We start from the raw sequence: 19,658 nt of genomic DNA on the forward strand, positions 1-19,658 counted from the left end.
CACTGGCCGCTCTGGGGGGGGGCAAGCAAGAAGGCAGGCTCAAGAGAGAGCCCTCTGGGGTCCCTAAGCAAAGTCTGCCATTCCAGGGTCCCCAGAGCCCGGCCCCTTGGGGGTCGCGTGTGGATGTGGCAGGTGCTATCCTTTCTGTCACCTTCCCCAAGCCTTGGGGGTGTGGTCAGCCCAGTGGGCTGCAGGGTGAGCCGGGAGGACCCCAGCAGTTCATGGAAAGCGGATACACCCTTGTCCGGGCCCATCCCACATGTCCCTGCACTGTAGATCTGCTACCCACGCTGGGCCAGCCTCCCGCAGGAGCTCCTTAGAGCTTGGGGCCGGTCATCCTCGGGAATGGGAGGCGGTGCGCGGGGAGTCAGCACCTGGGTCACAGCACGGGGCGGGCGCTCCCCTCCAGGCCGTCCCTGGCCCCTGAGTGTGGCTCTGCGCAGGGCACCCGGTCTTCTTGGAGGTACTGGCCCTGCTCTGCTGTCCCTGAGCCATCCCAGCTGGGGCTCAGGCTGGGTCCCCACGGGGTGGGCAACACCCCCACTCGGTGGCTCAGCCAAGGCCAGGCCGCTGTGGTGTAAGTGCGGTGAGGCTGTGTAGCCTCCAGAGGGGGGCTGTGTGGGGCTGGGCTTTGGGGAGCCCCCACCCTGCTCTGGGGCCTGCATGGCCTTGAGGAAAGGAGAGGACGAGGGCCTGTGGATGACGGGGTGCCATCTCTGGGCATGAGGACCCTGTGGCATGTTCGGGGGAGAGCAGGATTCTGAACTTGATAACCACGTGAGTGGGCTTCCTGGCAGCGTCCCAGAGGGCTCAGGTTTCCGTGGAAGCATGGGTGAGGCTTCAGAAGGGGCTGACTGGGGGGTGTCTGCAGGGGCAGCTTATGGACCCCGGCATGAGCCCCTGGCCCGGGAGCTGGTGGAGCCTCCATGGGCTCCCAGCAGCATCGAGATAGGCCGCCCAAAGCACGACCTGGGGAGTCAGCCCGGTGTCGGCTTGGACCCGCCTGCCCCTGGCTCCTCCCCGTGCCGGCGTGAGCTGCATGTGGTGCCTGGGCTTCGGGCTGGAGAGGGCAGAGGGGGTTTGCACCTGGCTATTATGCCTGGTTCCATTGGATCAGCATGGGAGACTCAGGACCTTCAAGCTCTCTTTCAGCTGGGGGTCGGGGGGTGGGACCCAGGCCCCCCTCTGTGCTGTCTGGGAAAGTGATGTTTTCTCTGTAGTTCCAGGGCCTAAGGTATCAATGCTCAGTTGGGGCCCTGCCGTTTGGGGTCTCAGGGCACTGGTCCCACAGCAGGAAGCGCTGGGTGTAGGCAAGTTGGCTCAGCCGGAGAAAGCAGGCCTGCAGGACAGGCCCCGGGGAGGGCATCCAGCCCCCAGAGAGCACTGTGGACCTCACTGGGGGAGTCAGGAGGTCGGGCTAGCCAGAGGCCCCGTGTCTTCCCATCTCTTTCTCCCTGACCTCCTGCCCCCTCCTTTAAGGGCCCTGTGATGACACTGGGCCCACCTCGAGATCCTTAATGTAAGCCCACCTGCAGAGTCCCTTTTGCTGGTGGGACTCTAGGGATTAGGATGTGAACCCTTTGGAGGGCCATTATTCAGCTGACCCCACTCAGATCACTGAGCCTGTGGCTGTCAGGTCACAGCCATGGCCACGGTCACAGGGTCAGCAACTCCAGGTGGTTGGAGTTGGCTGAGGACAGCTCTGTTCTGCCCCCACGTGGCTGCCTCTGGAGTGGGGCAGGCGGGGCTAGGGAACTGGGTCCTGCCTTGCTGCCCGAGTGTCTGTCTCCTCTGAAGGGGTCCCAGCAGGAGGTCAGGTGGCCAAATGCCCCGCTGCCCTTCAGCAGGCTGCCCTTGCCCAGAGAGGTGAAGGGGGAGGCCTCAGGTCCTTCAACCTTGAGCTGCCCGCCGTGTCCAGATACCCACACGGGATGACAGCACTCGGTGGCGCTGGACGTGGGGGCTGAGCGTCATTGCACCTGCCGGGCTGCCGCTCACAGATCCTGTCCCCGCCAGGCGCAGGTTGCCGATCACCAGACAGCGCAGCCCCAGGGGCCAGGGCAGAGCGTGGGGCTGCGGTCAGCGCGTCAGCCCCTCCCGAGAGGGGCGCGGCGCTGTAGGAGACGGCTTGCAGACCTGGCCCTGCGCATCTTAGCAAGGAGCGGCATTTCTGTCCACTGGTGTGGACGCTTGAGTCTGAATGTTCCTGTGCGGGCAGCAGGGGGGCCAGAACAGTGGTCATGTGGGCAGGGGGTGTGAGCCAGGGCGGGAGGCCCCGGCTGTCAGGGCAGCGCAGCTGGAGGGGCCCTGCTGGCTGACGGCAGCCTTCTGCTCCTGCATTCCCCGAGTGCTTCTTCTCAGACTGTCTGTCCATTTGGTGTCCTTGCGGCCCACAGGCCTGCTGGGCTGGCTGAGGGGCTGATGCTGTCCGGGGCTCCCCTCGCATCCTTGGACGGCTTGCTCAGACCTGCCCGGGAGCTGCTGGAGGATGTGGTCCTCCAGGTGGGCTTGGCCCCCCAGCCAGGGGTCCGAGCAGCTCAGAGGTGTAGCGCTGCCTGAGCCAGCCTCTCTCCTCGCTGCGGGTCTGGAGTGAGCCGAGTGTGAATGTGGGGCTGCCGGCGGAGAGCAGGGTTTCCAGAAGCAGCGCCCCTGCCTGCCTGTGCATCCGGCCCCAGGGCCACGTCAAGAGCACAGCAGAGTGCCAGAAGGACGCCTGGCAGGGCTGGTCTGGACACTGCAGCTGCCGTCCATCCCCCCCAGACAGCACGCACCTGGCACATCTTCCCCAAAGCTTCGCTAAGCACCTACTGTGTGCCCAGGGCCGTGTCCCCTGCGGTCTCATCTTTACCTCTTTCTGAGCCCCCGTGGGTGGGTGCTGCCCGCCCTCCCCTTCCATCCACTCCCCACCCAGCTGACTCTCCCGCAGGAGGGCCCTGGATCCCTCTGTCCCCCACCCTCTCGGCGGCTCTGCTGGGGGCCTTTGGCCTCTGCCTTCAGGCTTCTTCCCCAGAATCTCCCGGCTCCGTTCTGAGAGAGCTCCAGGCTGCCACGGGCAGAAGAGAGCCTCCCTGGGTCTTTGGTCTTCTCTCTGAGGCGCTTGGCGGGGCCCCGGGGGTCTCCCCGGAGTGGACCTGGCCTGTGTGTGCAGAGGCCCTGGCCTCCTGGGATTGGTTTGGTGTCATTTCTGGGGCGCCAGGTCCATTCTCAGCGCACGGGCTGGAGGCACGGTTCCCGTGTGTGTGGGAAGCATAAGCTCATGGGCAGGCATTGGGGATGGCGGGGGGAGCCTCGCCCTGTGGCCCACCTTTGGCACCCTTCACAAGTAGGCTCAGACAGCCTGCATTTTAGGATGGAAGCATGGGAGCTGGGCATTTTCACGGGTGGGAACCGGAGGATGGAGTCGTGGCTTGTAGATGTTGGAGTGGAGCATCTACGTGTCTGTCTCCCTGCTTTTGTGGTTGGGGAGGCCGGCTACTCCGTTGGTGAGGCTGGTATCTGAAGAGTGTGGACTGGCCCGAGGCCTGGGCCTGGGCTTCCGTCCCCATGCCTGGTGCGCCAGGGCCCCCCCACGTCTGCAGTGGCTCCCCCCTTGGTCTCCGTGTCTCGCGGACAGTTGTGTCCCTCACACACAGGTGTTTGCCACGCACACAGGTGTCTCAGCAGCCCGTTCCAACCACCTCAGTCGCTGCCCAGCCTCCCCGGGGGCCCAGGTTGGTGGATGGAAGTCTGGAGGGAGGGGTGAGAGGTGAGGGCAGCCCCCACCTTCCCTGTGCCTCTGCATCCCTGCTGGAGGAGGTGACCCTCCTGGGGTGCAGGCCCGCGGGCCTCCAGCTCTAGGGAGGGTCTTTCTCCCTCTCCAGTTCTCAGCTGGGCTCCTGGGGAGGCTACCCAGGGCCTTTGGGCTGGCCTCATGCACTTCTGGTCAGCACGTTCCCTGGGGCCTGAGGCGTGGTGGGCACGGGTGTCCTGCCCTGGTGGTCGGTGGTCTCAGATGGGGGGTGTTCTCCCGGAAGTGCCTGGGTCCTGTCTGGGGGATGCTGCTGGTGGTCTCCCGTCCCCCTGGCATCGGGAGGCCCCGGGGGGGACCCAGGCAGACATCACCCGCGTTAGTTCCCCGGGACAAATACAACAGTAGACATTTATTCTCTGACTGTTTTGGAGGCTGGAAGTTCAATATCAAGGTGTCAGCAGCTCCCTCTGACCCTTCCTTCTCTGTCCTTCCAGCCTCGCATGGCCCCCCCTTGTTCCTTGGCTGTGGCCACCTCATTCCAACCTCTGCCCCCCCGTGTGTCTTCTATGAGGACCCCAGTTGCTGGATTTAGGGACCCCCCCCCTTATTTAGCACAGATAACTAATTACATCTGCATCTTAAGGTCACATTCTGACGCTCTGGATGGATGTTAATCTGGGGGACATTGTTCAGCCCTCCTACCCCCCTGCCAAAGCCTGGGCAAGGGCATCTCATGAGTTACTGGTTTTTCCTTTTGGGCTCATGGGTCCCAGAGAAACGGCTGACACCGTCCTGAGAGTATTTCTGGATTTGGACTTTGGAATCGAGCGTGAGCTCCAAGTTCAGTCTTGAAAGGCGTAAGGAACTGGGCTTCTCCCCACCTCAGCCCAGTGCCCTCTGCAGCCCTTGCATTGTCCAGACCGCCGCTCCCTGCATTCTCTCTGACCCCCAGGGCTCCCCACATTCTGGCCACCCCCAAGGTGATGGCCCCGCCCCCCGAGCAGGCTGGCCAGGTGTGAGGGGCAGGCTCCGCCTTCTCCCCACTCTGCTCTGGCCAGCGTGGGCCCGGAGCTCAGAGCTTGGGCACCTGGGCGGGGTTCCACGTCCTCAGTGAGGGGGCCCGGATCGGGGTCCCTGGGGCGGCTAACCCTTGGCCCTGTGTCCCTGTCCAGATGTAGATGAGTGCCAGATGCACAATGGCGGCTGTCAGCACAGGTGCGTGAACACACCGGGCTCCTATCTCTGCGAGTGCAAGCCCGGCTTCCGGCTCCACGCGGACGGCAGGACCTGCTTGGGTAAGCGCCCGGCAGCCCTGGGTGTGGCTGGCCCCATCCCGGGCCCCGTGCTACCTCCCTGCCTGGGCTCCTGGCCTGGGCAGTGCCCCCGCCCTCCTGGCTGTGCCCACGGGGCTGGGGATGGGGCCCCTGTCCTCCTGGACTAGGAGACCCCAGGGGGCCTGTTTGCTCAGTGGCCCCATGCTAGAGTGTGTGCATCTCCTTGGGGTTCTTGCCGGCCTGTTATGGGGCAGGGCTCCCCCATGCTGAGGCTGAACGCTGCGACCCTGGGATGCTGAGGCCATGTTCCTGGGGTGCCTTTCCTGGGGAGGAGCCCCTGGGCCACCGCACTATAGAGGGCCTTCTCAGCCGAAGCTGTGGTGGTGGGTCAGCGGGGTCCCAGGCCCAGGGACCAAATTCGGGAGCGACTTGGGTGCTTGCTGGGTGGCAGGGGAGGCTGGTGAGGGCAGGGGCAGGGCCAGCTTGAAGCCACTCTTGGCCTGCAGAGCTGGGGTTCCTGGGCCCGGGCTCCCCCACCCCAGCCTTGGGAAGCTTAGGGGGCTGGGCTGTGGCAGGTGGGGAAGAGGTAGCTGAGAAGCAGGACCCCAACCCTCACTTCCTCTGCAGGGCCTTTTTTCCGTGGGAAGTAGACTTGACGGAGGTGCCCTGGCCACAGCCTGCTGTCCTCGCAAGCATGGGGGGTTACCGGGGGGGGGGGTGCCAGGCGCCCACTGAGGTGAAGGGTGGGGGGGCTGCAGGCCAGGGTCTGGTGTTGAGCACTCAGCGCTCAGTACCCACCTCCCTTGCCCCTCTCCTGGCTGGCTCTGGACGCCGGGGCCAAGAGCACGGGGCTGCTGTCTGGGAGGCCGTGTGGTGGTCATTCTCTGGGGGGCTGGGGGCAGGACCCCCCTCGTTTCCACCCTGGAGACAGAGTGGGCGTGGCAGGCTCGGAATGGCCTCGTTCCCGCTTGCCTTGTTGCTATGTGGCAGGGCGGCCCGCCAGCCCCGGGGGGCCCTCCGGGCACACACTCTCACATGTCCGGGCGTCCGCAGGGAACGAGGCAGCTACTCCGCAGTTTCTCCGGGTCGGGAAGTGGAAACAGATGTGGGAAGTGTTGTAATGTGCTTTCAGACGAGTCTGACGGGGTTGCAGCCCCCAGCTGCTGCCCTCTGGGGGCTGGGGGGGGCGCTTCTGGGAGCCCGCTGGCTCACCCAGGCCCCCGGACGTCCTGGAGAAGGGTGTCCCTGGGGGCTGGTCCAGGGTGGGCCGGGCCGGGCCTGGGGGGTGCCCACTGCCCCCTCCCTGCTGTGGGCTCCCCTGTGAGGGGCCTGGGGCTGGGGCACACCTCCCGCTGTCTCTCTGGTCTCCCCATCTGCCGATGACACCTTCCCTGAGGTGCTGGATGGCAGGAAGGCCCACTGGTGATGGGTGAACAGCATGCAAAGGGAGGGGCGCCTTCCTGGGACAGGCTGTGGCCTCTGAGAGTGGCCTTAAGCTGCTGGCTGTGGGAAGTTCCGGAGGGGTGCCCCCAGCCTTGCCCCGGCCCCCAGCCCACCCCCCGCTACACTGGAGCTCTTCCCAGGAGCCTTCCCCCGTGTGCTCCAGGCTCCAGAAGTCTTGATTTGTCGCATTGGCTTATTTAAAGGTCTCTTCGGGGTCTGATGCCAGGGCTCCTGGGCATGGTGTACCCAGCCTGGCAGGAGGCTGCTGGGACCTCACGGCCCCTCTGCCCGGCACCCCCAACACCGTGCACCCAGGCAGGCCCCAGGCGGCCTCCGGCTCGCGGTGCTGGTGCCCACCTCCTGGCCACTCCCCATCGCTGCAAGTGGTTTTCTCAACGCTGGTGTTTGGCCTCTCTCTCTCTCTCTTTTGACTATGGCTCCCAGCGAGAAATGCACACTCTGCCCCAGTTACCTGCACGCACCTGGCTCTTTTTGGTGGCTTTCTTGTACCAGGAATCCCCGGGAGCTGACAGCTTGCCAGGGTGCAGGCCGGTGCCTGGGTCCCCCACAGGGGTCTGGGGTTGGGGCGGGTTTGTCAGGCTTGGTCCACTGGGAGCTGCCTTTCCTGGAGGGGCCTGGACTTCGCTGAGAAACTTCCAGAGTGGACAGGGGTCTCCAGGGAGCTTCTTCACAGGCAGCGTGGGAAGTGTTTGCCCTTGTTGCTGATGTACCCCTTTTGGTTGCTGGGGGACCTGCCCAGCCGCAGTGGTGGCCAAGCATCTTTGGTCGTGGATGAGCGGCTTCCAGGTGGGGGCCTGGTGGAGGGCGTTGCTGGACCCTCCTCAGGCTCTGAGTGGTGTGGAGCTGGATGGACTTCCTGCCACTGAGAACCGTGGGGCTCTGTACCCCTCTCCTCTGGGGCTCCCAGGGTACAGGACATGGGGAGGAGCTGGGCCTTGTCTGAGGTTTCCAGGATGCCTTCTGAGCTCAGATCACCCAGGGCTGCAGCTGATACTTATGGGAGGAATTAGTATAGGAGTCCTGCCCACCCTCCCCGCCCCCCCCCCCCCCCCCCCGGGCAGCTACGGGGCTGGCTGCACAGCTGGAATGCAGCTGCTCGGGAACCTCCTCTGGGGCCTGCTGGGATCCTCTTCTGGAGGAGGGTGCTGGGAGCTCTCCTGGGACTTTGCAGGCTGGCAGGAAACAGCCCCAGGCGCCTGCTCCCATCCAGCAGCTGGGAGTAAGAAGTACAGAGATGCTGGAGGTTGGGGGTGGAGAAGGAGCCCCCCCCCCCCCGGGATATGACCATCGTTCCTGTGTTGCCAAGTCAAGGGGCCCTGAGGGATATGGGAAGTCCTCAAAGGCACACTTGAGAGGGGGCCTTGAGACACACAAGGGGGCCGTGAAACACTTGTGGAACTTGCCTCCAAGGCAGGGAGAGGACAGGAAATGCACAGCTTTCTCCTTTGCAGAAGATCTGGTGGAAATAAAACACAGAAAGGTTTCAATTCTTAAAAATGAGCATTTGCCAGAAGGATTTTGCCATCAGCCCAAGGCCCCTGAGCACCACCCACTTAGCCTGGGCCCCAGTGAAGCAGCAGTGGCCTGGCATCATGGGGCACTCCATTGCCAGGGAGCCTTCCTGGGTGTGTCCCCAGCCTCTGGGGTGAGAAGAGCAGGGCCCAGCGTTAGTCTGCCCTGCTTGTCACCCTCTGGTCATGGAGCTGGCCTCTTTCCTTTTCCAACCTGGGGCAGTAGGGCCTGGGAGTGCTTTGGTTAGGTGACATGTTTAGGAAGGTCATTTTTGCTTTTCTGTGACATCTTGCGGAGCGCCAGCCTATAAACCCACAGAGACCCGCCGCTGGGTGCTTTAACACTTGGTGCTGGGAAACCCACCTCCTCTGCGCAGCTGGGCGCTCTGAGCCTGCAGGACACCTGCCCCGTGGTCCCTTCTGGATCCTGCTCTTAAACATGGATGCTTCTCCATGTCCCCTTAGGCAAGCAGTGCACCAGGGGGTCCCTATAGGGACCACGGTATCACTGGCTGCACCAGTAGAGGGTCCCGTGTGATGCTCTGGGCCAGCCACTTGGAAGAGGGGGGCTCTCCATCCTCCCCTCCCCTTGGCCTCTGCTCCTATGGCCTTTTGGACTCACTTCTCCCCGCCTCCTGCCACAACACCAACCCTTGGGGAGGATTCTGCTGTCAGCATGCACTCCCCACCCCCCTTCACCAGTGGCCGGATGCCCCCGCCCTGGTTCCCTCTCCTAGGAGTCCCATGGGCCCTGTGGTGCCCACTGCATGGGGGAGGGGCTCCCCAGCTCTCCCTTTCTCTGGGCCTCAGGGCAGTCTCTTTCCCAGCCAGGCCGGGGGTCTCCCAGTGAGGGGGCAGCGAGGGGAGGCCCGAGGGAGGCCGCCTGGCCCTGCCGGAGGCCCCAGCATCTGGGGCTGGTGCCAAAGCCACAGGCAGCGGGAAGGTAGAGATCTCCAGGCTTGTCTCCATACCCCTCCCTGCAAAGCTGCACGTGCAGTTCTGAGAATGTTCCCAGTGCCCCCCAAACCGTGAAGCAGGCTGCAGCTACGAGAAAGCAGTGTGCCTTCCCAGCCCCGTGGGCGGCCCCACCCCTGAGACGCCCCTGGGACGTCTCTGCTTTGCCCAAGCCCAGGGGCCCAGCAGTGCAGTCAGCCAGCGCCCAGGGGTGATGGGATGGTCACCCTCCAGCCCAGGGGGGCCAGGGGCAGCGGACACCCAGCGGGGAAGGAAGGGCAGACGGGGCCGTGTGGCAGGGAGGGTTGGAGCCAGGGATGGGGTTGGGCGGCTGGGCTGTGCGAACAGCAGCGGGGTGTTCATGCCTCTGCTTTACCCCGAGGTGGGCGGTGCTGGGCAGGCGGTCGGCACAGCCTGGGTCCTGGGGCCCTGTCGTGGCTGTCTCTCCCTGGCTGGTGGGTGTGTGGCCTGTGATGAGGCTGGTCCGGCCCCTGGCACGTGGGTGAGGGCGGCCATTGCAGAGCCTGCAGCACGGGGGCCCCAGCCGAGGGTGAGGGACAGGACAGCGCGCACAAGGCAGAGGAGCGGGCAGCCCATGCCTGGAGGGATGAGGCGGGCAGAGCCCGAGGGAGTTGCCTCTTCTGCCCTGCCGTGTGGCCCTGTCCCCAACAGAGGGCTTTCCAGAAGGAAGGACCGTGTGGGTGGCCTTGACCGCACGTGGTGGGAGGCTCTCGGGACCTAGAAACCAAGCCGGTCCGAGGACCGTCATTACCAAACCGCGTGAAGGCAGTGGGAACCAGAGCCACCCCTGAGCCTGCCCGGAAACCACAGGGCTGGGTTTGGAGGCTGCAGCAGAGGCGGCTGGTGGGCTCGGCGTGCTGCTGACAGCACTGCCCTCCTGCTGAAGCCAGGGCACAGCCCTTTGCCTTGCCCGCAGAGCGGCTCAGGGTCAGCCGTCCACTGTCCACCTGCTGCTTCCTCACGGCACTCGGATGCGCCTGGCCCTGGGCTCCCGCTCCACACCCGTGCCCGGGTCTCGGGGCTGCCCCTGTGCCTGCACGAGCAGAGACCCTGGGGCACAGGCAGGGCTCCCCCCACCCGGGGACATGTGTTTTCTACTGTCCTGTCTCCAGCTCAGGTAGGGCCCCATTGCCTTTGGGAGTGGACGCCTCGCCGGGAGGCCCCTGGGTGGTGGCGGCCCCTGCTGGCGGAAGGCGGGGTTGCAGGCCAGCTCCTAGAACCCGCGCGCGGTCGGGGCTGGAGCCCTGGGTCCTGGAATTTGCACACCCGGGAGGGAGGGTGTGTTAGCTCAGGCGCTGTAACAAGTCCCGCTTCCGGGCGGCTTGAAGAGCAGAAATTTATTTTCTTGCAGCTCTGGAGGCAGGAAGTTCCAGATCATGGTGCCGGCCGGTGTGGGTCCTGGTGGGGGCCCCCTTCCTGGTGACCCTTCTCCCCGTGGCCTGGGATGGAGGGAGAGACACAGAGAGACAGAGATCTCGCGTCTCTTCTTATAAGGACGTAAATTCTGTTGGATCAGGGCCACAAGTTTATGACCTCATATAACCTTAAGTTTCTCCACAAAAGCTTTGTCTCCGAGCACAGTCACGTTGGGGGTTCAGTTTTAGGGGTGCGCCTGTGAATCTTGGAGGGACACAAACACTCACCCCAGAATCGCCCATTTTCTGCTGGGCGCTCGGCCTTGCTTCCGGTCTGAGCGTGGTCCTGATTTGCGGGAGCGCCCAGGCTGGGACGTGGATTCCACGGCCGGGATTTGAAGTGACGCGAGGGGCCTGGAACCTTCCCCACCAGCTCTGGGCACTGGCCACGCCGAAGCCGGCCCCTCCCCGAGCTGCACAGCCCAGTGCCTGAGAAGGATCTGCCTCGTTGAGCTTTCCGGGAACCCGTGGCACAGGATGACATTGGGCTTGGCTCCCTCATGCACACAGCTTGGGAGCATCTGGAACGTTAGGACTCGGGCAGCAAAGTGGCAGGAGATTGGGGCCCGGGTTCCCTCTGCCCCCCCTCCCGTGATTTCTCCCCCACACGCTGCAGCGGGCCCTGTGCCTCATCGTCCCCAGGCCCGACTCGGGGGCTCTGCCTGGCAGGAGAGGCTCCTTGCCAGCTCTGCCACAGCTCCCTGGGCCTCCTGGGTCCTCCTCCCTGTCCAGCCGGCTCCCCTGCCCTGGGCTCCAAGACCCTCCCTCTGTGTGCCTGTCCCACCCTGTCAGGAGGGGCTCTGGTCCCCATCCCGAGCCTCCAGCAGGGATGCAGTTGGACCGTGAACACAAACAGCCCCAGGACCGGGCGGTGCTTAGGTCATGCTCGGAAACGTCTGAGTGACAGAGCTGGCTGAAGCATAGCGTGTCAGCAGGGCCTCAGGGGGATCAGCGCAGACTCGGGGGTGGCTGGGTGGGGAAGGGGCTTTGCGGCTGGGCGACAGCATATGTGGCAGCCGGCCTTGGTTGGGCCCAGGCCTCGTGTCTCTGCCGCTCCGCTGGGCATGTGGCAGGTGCAGCCAGGAGACCCAGCCGCCGCTGCCACCCTCGTGTCCTGTCTGGGCGTGTCCCACTAGGGCCGGGGCCCTCGGCAGGGGCTCCCCCACCCTACGCCTCACGTGAGGAAACCGGGTGCTCTCACGAGTGCTGTGTTTTGGATTTTTCAAACGTGCTTGCCTGGAAAGGCGCTAAGAGCATCAGCGTGGTCCTGGGGTCCTCAGAGCCCCATGGCCACACGCCTGGTGTGTGTGGATGCCGTGGCTGGGCCTCAGTGCCGCCAGGCCTGCCGCCCCTGCTCCCACATAACCCACCCGGGGGCTCCAACAAACAGGAGCGAGGCCAGGCCTCTGGGCCGTGGTGGCCTCCATGGCAGCCCCACGCCCACGCCGGCCCTGGCCTGACAGGAGAGTGGGAATGTCTGGGCCCCCTCCGCCCGCGGCTGGCCTGCCGCCTCCTCCGGGAGCCTCCCAGGCTGCCTGGCCTCTGGGCCCCGGACACGCTGGCTCTCGGTGATGCGGGGTGGCTCTGGAGCGCCTGTCTACACCCGGTCCTCAGGCAGGCTGGGGACAAGGATCAGGAAGCGGGTCATGGTCCGTGTACCCTGTGTATGGGCCGAGAAGCGAAGCCAGGCCCGTGAACACCATAGGAACAGTGTCCCCTCTCAAAGTCCTGCTTCTGGGACAGAGATGGAAAGGAAGAGGGGCGCAGAGAGTCCTGGACGGTTTCTGCGGGAGGTGCGCCGAGCCCGACGAGGGTAGGCCCCTTGGCTGGGTCGTCGTCCTGAGCTACGTGCACAGCTCCTGTCTGTGTCCCCAGCCATAACCTCCTGTGCCGTGGGCAACGGGGGCTGCCAGCACGAGTGTGTCCAGCTCACAGTGACCCAGCACTGCTGCCAGTGCCGCCCCGAGTTCCAGCTCCAGGAGGACGGAAAGCGCTGTGTCCGTGAGTGTGCCGACAGCCCTCGGGAGAGGGCACGGGGGGCTGGGACCCCCACCAGGACTCCCCAGACCCACCCAGGGACCCCGGAGCCTGAGCCCAGGGCAGCTGCTGGGACTGAGGCTGGGCTCGCCTCCCTGCTTGGCCTCTGGGGCCGGAAGCGGGGCTCAGGGGAGGCAGGGCCAACTTGGCTGCCCCGAGGTGGTGGGGCATCATCCGGCCCCCGGTGGGTGTGGGGGAGGAAGCCCCTTAGGCTGTGCTCTGGGATCCTGCATCCGTTGGGGACAGGAAGCCCAGGATAGGGCATGTGGGGGATGGCAAAGAAGGACATCCTGCGTGTCTCTCAGTTCTAACGCCTGCCCTGGGCTTTGTGTGGGCATGTGGGACCCAGGCTCTGGCCCTTGGGTGGGAGACGCAGGCCGGGCCCCACCTGGCATCTTGCCCTGGGGTCTCGGGGCTTCCTGTCATGGAAGGAGGAGCTTTGCTGATGGAGACGGTGGGGCAGGCTCGGGGGCCCCAAGATGTGGAAACGGGGGGTGCTGGGATGGGGCAGGTACTGAGAGGACTCGTCCACACCTGGTCTCATGGGTCTCAGGCCAGGAGGGAGGCTGGGCCTGAGGGGCTGAGCAGTGGGGGCAGAGTGGCATGGGGTCGCAGGGCTGGGGGGCTGCAGGGCACCTTGGCTCTGAGTAGGAGGAGGCTCAGGAGGGAGGCTGGCACCCTCTGTCTTTGCAGGGGTGTCTTGGGGGCTGCCACATCTGGGAGAGGGGAGACCCCCACTGAGCCCGTTAGACTGGAGCCCAGAGGCACAAGAGCACTTGGGGGGTTCACGGGAGGCCTGGGGCACCCCAGATCTGCTGGAGCCCCCATCTTCCCTCTGGGCCTGTGACCGCAGGGAGAAACCCGTGCGCCGACCGGAATGGCGGCTGCATGCACACGTGCCAGGCACGCCGCGGCCTCGCCCACTGTGAGTGCCACGCGGGCTTCCTGCTGGCGGCCGACCGCAGGTCCTGTGAAGGTGAGCTGCCCCTCCCCGTGCTCCGGCCCCACCCTGGGGCCGGCTGTGGGGGGGCCCGGGCCCCAGCCGTCGCTGCACCCGACCTTGGGCGGGGCACGGGGAGGGACAAGGAGCCCGGGTCTCCTTTCTGCAGAAGCAGGTGGGAGATCTCAGCTTGTTTCTCAGTAGTTCTTGTATCCGCTTAGTCGTACGTGGTCGTCGGGGAAACAGAGGAGGCCACGAAGAGAAGGAAGGGAACGTCACTGGGGCCGGCTTCTGGATGTTTCTACGGGTTGTTTGTTAGCACGCGCACTTCGAATCGTCCCAGATCCCAGTGGGGCACCGCTTTCTAGAACGCGCGCCTTCGTCCTTGGCTTCGGGGGTGCGGGCTGCACGTCTGCGGTGCTTGTTACCCCATCACAGGAGTCTGGGGGCGCCCTTCCTCCCTGTACACGCAGCTCTGAGGAGGGGTCTTGCACGTCCCCGTCACTGTTGGGGTGCGTCTAGGGCAGGCGGGGGCCGTTTCCCAGGCGTCCTAGGTGGGGGTCTGAGAGGCGGGGCCGCAGGGTGCGGGCCCCCACGGCACCGACACCAGGAAGGAGTGTTTTCGGCGCCGTTGCCCTGGCTGCTGTGGGTGCCGGGGGCTGTGGTGGGCTCAGCAGGAGACGGGGTGAGGGTCAGCTTCATCCGAGGAACCTCAGGGGTGCGGCCAAGTGCAGTGTCGGGGATCGGACAGCGGGATTTGGGCCTCATGGCCGGTGCTGTGGGTGCAGAGGCCGATGGTGGCCCCTGGTGTCCGTGGGCCCCTAGAGGCAGGCCATGGAAAGGCCCCTCCCACGGCGGGCCCGAGGCCGGGCTCGGGGACTGGGGCAGCACAGCTGAGGGAGGTGGGTTCGGAGACGGACCCCCTTGCCCGATGCTGCTGGTCCAGACCTGTGTCCTCCTCACCCTGAGAGGGAGCGTGGTTCTGCCCCCGGGTGCCGTTGACGAGAACGTGGACGCTCCGGTGGGCTGCCCCGGTCATGGAGCCTTGGAACAGGAAGTGGGGAGAGAGCCCTGGGTCTGAGCCCTGAGCCCTGACCCCCAGTGGGACCCGTCCACACTGAGGCCCCCCCCGGGGAGCCGCACCTCCCAGGCCAGCAGCCCAGAGCCCTCCGCCTCCATCTCTCCCGTGCAGATGTGGACGAATGCGCCACAGGCCAGGCCCAGTGTGCCCACGGCTGCCTCAACACCCGTGGGTCCTTCACGTGCATCTGCCACACTGGCTACGAGCTGGGCGCTGACGGCCGGCAATGCTACCGTGAGTGGACAGTGGGTGAGCACTGGCACCCCGGGGTGCAGAGGGGCCTGGAGCCGAGACTCAGTTCCCCAGCCTCCACGGGCGCTGGTGTGCTGAGGCCCGGCCGAGGGGCAGAGCTTTCCTGCCAGCCGGGGGCAGTGCTGTGTGCGGGGCCTGCGGTGGGCCCCGGGGCGGCGCGGGTGCGTGAAGGGGGCGGGGGGGGGGCAGAACATTCCAGAGCCTGCCCAGCCCAGGAGCTGGGTGCGGCCCACTTCCCAGGAGCATGGGCCTGGGGGCTGCAGGCTGGCTGCCGGGCCGGGGGGGCTGTGGGAGGGGGTCACCCGGACCCCGTCCTGCATCCCTGCTGCTGGGTCTCGTGGCAGGCATCGAGATGGAGATTGTGAACAGCTGTGAGGTGAACAATGGGGGTTGCTCGCACAGCTGCAGCCACACAAGTGCAGGGCCCCTCTGCACCTGCCCCCGGGGCTACGAGCTGGACGAGGACCAGAAGACGTGCATCGGTGTGCAGCGGCACCCTACACGCTGCCCCCCACGCCCCCCACGCCCCCCATGCCTGGGCTGCGTGTCGGCTTGATGCCATGACTTGGCAGCTCCCTCTGGTTCCCCTCTCCGTCCTGTCCACTCTGCCCTGCGCCGGGGTCTGCGCCGGGGGTGGGCCCTGCTGAGCACCTGGCACCCACACCCCATTGGCCCCATTGGACCCCCCCAGTCACTGGGTTAATGTCGCGATTGCTGGGAGTAGCACCTGGAACCCGGGGGGGCGTGAGGGGGACCCTGCTGCGAGACGGACTCCCCACTACCTGCAGCGCCCAGTCTGGCCCCCACAGCTGCTGGGGCGGCCCTGGGGCCCTGGCGTATGTCCTGTGTGTCTCTGGGGCCAGGGCGGTGTGGGATACGTGTGAGCGCATGCGGGGCCCGTGTATTGGTGGGCGAGGGAGGGCACGCATGTGGGCAGGTGCCAGTGGGCCCCGGTTGTGCCCCGCAGACGTGGACGACTGTGCGGCCTCCCCGTGCTGCCAGCAGGCTTGCACCAACAGCCCCGGCGGGTACGAGTGTGGCTGCTACGCCGGCTACCGGCTCAGCACCGACGGCTGCGGGTGTGAGGGTGAGCAGGGGTGAGGGGGGCGGGCGGGGGCGAGCGGGTGTGAGGGTGAGCAGGGGTGGGGGGCGGGCGGGGTCGAGAGCGGATGTGAGGGTGAGCAGGGGTGGGGGGACGGGGCGAGGGGGTGGGCGGGGGTGGGTGGGTGTGAGGGTGAGCAGGGGTGAGGGGGGGCGGGCGGGGGCGAGCGGGTGTGAGGGTGAGCAGGGGTGGGGGCGGGTGGGGTCGAGAGCGGATTTGAGGGTGAGCAGGGGTGGGGGGACGGGGCGAGGGGGTGGGCGGGGGCGGGCGGGTGCGAGGGTGAGCAGGGGTGAGGGGGGTGGGCAGGGGCGAGCGGGTGTGAGGGTGAGCAGGGGTGGGGGGACGGGGTGAGGGGGTGGGTGGGGGCGGGCGGGTGCGAGGGTGAGCAGGGGTGAGGTGGGGCGGGCGGGGGCGAGCGGGTGTGAGGGTGAGCAGGGGTGGGGGGCGGGCGGGGTCGAGAGCGGATGTGAGGGTGAGCAGGGGTGGGGGGACGGGGCGAGGGGGTGGGTGGGGGCGGGCAGGGGCGGGTGGGTGTGAGGGTGAGCAGGGGTGAGGGGGTGGGCGGGGCGGGTGGGTGTGAGGGTGAGCAGGGGTGAGGGGGTGGGTGGGGGCGGGCGGGGGCGGGTGGGTGTGAGGGTGAGCAGGGGTGAGGGGGGTGGGCGGGGGCGGGTGGGTGTGAGGGTGAGCAGGGGTGAGGGGGGTGGGCGGGGGCGGGTGGGTGTGAGGGTGAGCGGGGGTGAGGGGGGTGGGCGGGGGCGAGTGGGGGTGAAGGTAAGCAGGGATCAGGGGGCAGGCGGGGGCGGGTGGGTGTGAGGGTGAGCAGGGGTGGGGGGGCGGGGTGAGGGGGTGGGCGGGGGCGGGCGGGGGCGGGTGGGTGTGAGGGTGAGCAGGGGTGAGGGGGTGGGCGGGGGCGGGTGGGGGCGGGCGGCAGCGAGCGGGAGGCCGCTGCGGGGCCCCTGGGGGTGGCGCCCAGGGCCTTGCTTGAGCACCCGCTGTCTGCAGGGCCCCGCGACCTGCCTGTGCCCCCCCCAGCAGGCCTGGGCCTGCACCCCCGGCTGCTCCCGGCCCCGCCTCCCCTGGGCTGGTGTCTGCTCCCACTCTGACGCTGGACCCAGGAGGATGGCCATGGGGCGGGCCTCCCCCGGCGGCTGTGGCCGTGGCCTCAGTGCAGTGGCCGGAGGCGGGGCGGGAGGGCCCCACGTCCCCGACCCCCAGAGGATAGGCCCCAGCAGCCCCGGGTTTGCCTGCAGACGTGGACGAATGCGCCTCTGGCCGCGGCGGCTGCGAGCACCACTGCACCAACCTGGCGGGCTCCTTCCAGTGCTCGTGTGAGGCCGGCTTCCGGCTTGACGAGGACCGCAGGGGCTGTGCCCGTGAGTCTCCACCTCTCACCTCGGGGACCCCGCCTTCTAGGCACCTGCTCCTGGTGCCCCCGCACTCCCCTCCCTGGCTGGATGGACCCAGCTCAGCGCCCCCTCCCGCTGTGGGCCAGCCCGGGGCAGCAGGGTGGGGGAGGGGCTGGTCGGTGGGGGCATCCTCCAGGCCAGGGTCCTGCCCGGGGGTCCTGGGTGGTCCAGCTCCTGCCCTGCCCGGGTGACACAAGGGACAGAGGACAGCGTCCAAGGGGAAGAGAGCTGCCCCCTCCCCATGCTTGGTCAGGAGTGCAGCTGGGATGATGCCCCCTTGCCACCACGCTGAGGAGGGGTGCGGCAGGGGCTGCTGGTGGGAGCCCACGGGGTGGGGCTCAGGCTCTGAGCCGCCTCTGGGCACTGGGCACCAAGGGGCAGGAGGGTCCAGTACCAAGGAGGACAGGTGGGTGGCAGGGGCTCAGGGGCCTTTGTGCCCCCACCCAGCCCTGGAGATCCCCGAGGTGGACCTGGATGGCCAGCTGCCCTTTGTGCGGCCCCTCCCACATGTCGCGGTGCTCCAGGACGAACTGCCTCACCTCTTCCAAGACGACTATATCGGGGTCCAGGAGGAGGAGGCGGCGGCGGAGGCCCGGGGGGAGCACACGCTGATGGAGAAGTTTGGTGAGAGGCGGGCCCAGCCATGGGGCTTCTGCTCCCGGGGACCACGGCCAGTGCCCCCTCGGCCCGGCCGCTGGCCCGCTGTGGTCTTGAGCTTGAGGAAGAGCCTGGTAGCAGTCTTGTTTGACCAAGGCTCAGAGAAGGTGCTGGGTTTGCACAGCACAGGTGGGGCTGAGCCTGGCTGGACCAGGTGGGCCCTGACGTCCACCGCCCGCTGCCCCTGTCTGCCCCCAGTCTGCCTGGACGCCTCCTTTGGCCAGGACTGCAGCCTCACGTGTGACGACTGTCGGAATGGGGGGACCTGCCTCCCGAGCCTGGACGGCTGTGACTGCCCCGAGGGCTGGACCGGCCTCATCTGCGATGAGGGTGAGGCCGCGGGGCTGGGTGGTGTGAGCCCTGGGACCTGCAGGCAGCCTCCCTGGGCAGGGGCCCCGGGGACTGGCAGCGCCTGGCGTCTGCCCCTCGCGATGGTCCAGGGCAGGCAGGCCAGCAGCTAAGGCAGCGAAGGCGGTCCGACGAAGAGTAGCTGGTGGGCAGGCCAGTCATGTCCCCATCCTGGGTGAGAGCAGCCACGACCCAGGCCACTCAGCGGGCAGGCCGGTAGCTGGAGTGCCTTTGAGACCTGCTCTCCCAGCCCCGTGCAGTGACCCCGGGCCAGGCCCACGGTGCCGGTCGGTCTCCAGGGCTCTGCCCTGCACAGAAGGTGGATGTGCGGAGTCCAGAGGGAGAGGATGTGGCGACTGATTAGTGATGTCTGCCGTGTGGTGGGGCCGGGCCGGGGGCTCGGGTGCGGCTGTCTGTTGCTCTGGGCGTCGCTTCTGAACGGGGCGGCTCACAGCGCGGGACGGTGTCCCAGGGTCCCTAGAGGGGCTGCTGGGCCCAGAGTCCTTCTGCAGGCCGGTGACCCTCGCGCTTCACCGTCCCCGCCTGCAGCTTGCCCTCCGGACACCTTCGGGAAGAACTGCAGCCTCTCCTGCGCCTGTCGGAATGGCGGGACCTGCAACCCCATGACGGGCGCCTGCCGCTGCCCCCCGGGCGTCGGTGGAGCTCTCTGTGAGGACGGTGGGTGCAGCCCCTCCCGGGACTCTGGAGTGTCCCTGGGGTGGAGGGGATGGGACGCAACCTCTCAGCTGGGCTGCCTGCCTTCTCCTTGCCGCCTGCCTTCCGCGGAGCCGGGAGGGGCAAGGCAACAGCGTGCTTCACTGTTTGCTTGTCCTGGGGCCCGGCTGTAGCGCAGGGTGAAGACTTGGCAGAATAGCACTTCTGCAGTGGGTTCCCCGTAAGGTAGTGAGCTCCCTGTCCCTGGAAGCATTCAAGTAGAGCTCTTTGGTGGCGGGTGGGATTTGCCTGGGCCCATGGCTGCATGGGACAACACTACTGTCCTTTCTAACTGTGAAGTGTCTACATTTTTGAAGGAATTCGAGGGTCCCCGTAAATAAGTTTCCCAGGTGATTGACGCTTTACCTTGAAAACTGCAGACCTTCAGAATTCTGCCTCTTGTGCTAGACAGTGTAGCTAATGTGCCGAGAACTTCCTGCCTTATCAAGGGGGCAGTTTCAGTCCCGGACCCCGTGCCCGGGGCTTCAGGGCGGTGGCCCCACGGGGCTGTCCTCCTCCTCCCTCTGGTCAGACCTCACATGTCCGGCTTTCCTCTCCTTTCTCTTTTAAGGACGGTCGTGGATTAGGATAACCCAGGAGGGTCTCGCCTCCAGATCCTGGGGATTAGATGGGGACGTATTCCGGGGTGACTCTTTAGCTCCCTGCAGCCCTTCAGGACACAGGACTGGGGCAGGAGCGAGCCCGCGGGAGGCACTTTGGGAAGGAAATCCAGATGCCCTTTCCTAGCCGCG

General features: G+C 66.6%; 1 protein-coding gene across 4 annotated transcripts in view; it reads left to right on the forward strand.

Annotated features, from left to right (window-relative positions):
• Positions 1 to 19,658, forward strand: part of MEGF6 (multiple EGF like domains 6) — an 87,239-nt gene that overhangs the window by 53,941 nt on the left and 13,640 nt on the right. For all 4 annotated transcript variants that reach the window (XR_013448422.1, XR_013448421.1, XM_078073880.1 and 1 more), the window contains exons 5-14: positions 4,903 to 5,025; positions 12,245 to 12,370; positions 13,260 to 13,382; positions 14,539 to 14,676; positions 15,024 to 15,161; positions 15,647 to 15,766; positions 17,032 to 17,154; positions 17,635 to 17,811; positions 18,043 to 18,174; positions 18,742 to 18,870. Coding sequence is in view for 2 of the 4 variants with exons in the window: in XM_078073880.1 (XP_077930006.1) it covers positions 4,903 to 5,025; positions 12,245 to 12,370; positions 13,260 to 13,382; positions 14,539 to 14,676; positions 15,024 to 15,161; positions 15,647 to 15,766; positions 17,032 to 17,154; positions 17,635 to 17,811; positions 18,043 to 18,174; positions 18,742 to 18,870 (1,329 nt within the window). In the remaining 2 variants the exon portion in view is untranslated. The remainder of the gene's footprint in view (positions 1 to 4,902; positions 5,026 to 12,244; positions 12,371 to 13,259; positions 13,383 to 14,538; positions 14,677 to 15,023; positions 15,162 to 15,646; positions 15,767 to 17,031; positions 17,155 to 17,634; positions 17,812 to 18,042; positions 18,175 to 18,741; positions 18,871 to 19,658) is intronic.

This window comes from Halichoerus grypus, chromosome 5 (assembly GCF_964656455.1).
Source record: "Halichoerus grypus chromosome 5, mHalGry1.hap1.1, whole genome shotgun sequence".
In the NCBI taxonomy this organism is placed as follows: Eukaryota; Metazoa; Chordata; class Mammalia; order Carnivora; family Phocidae; genus Halichoerus; species Halichoerus grypus.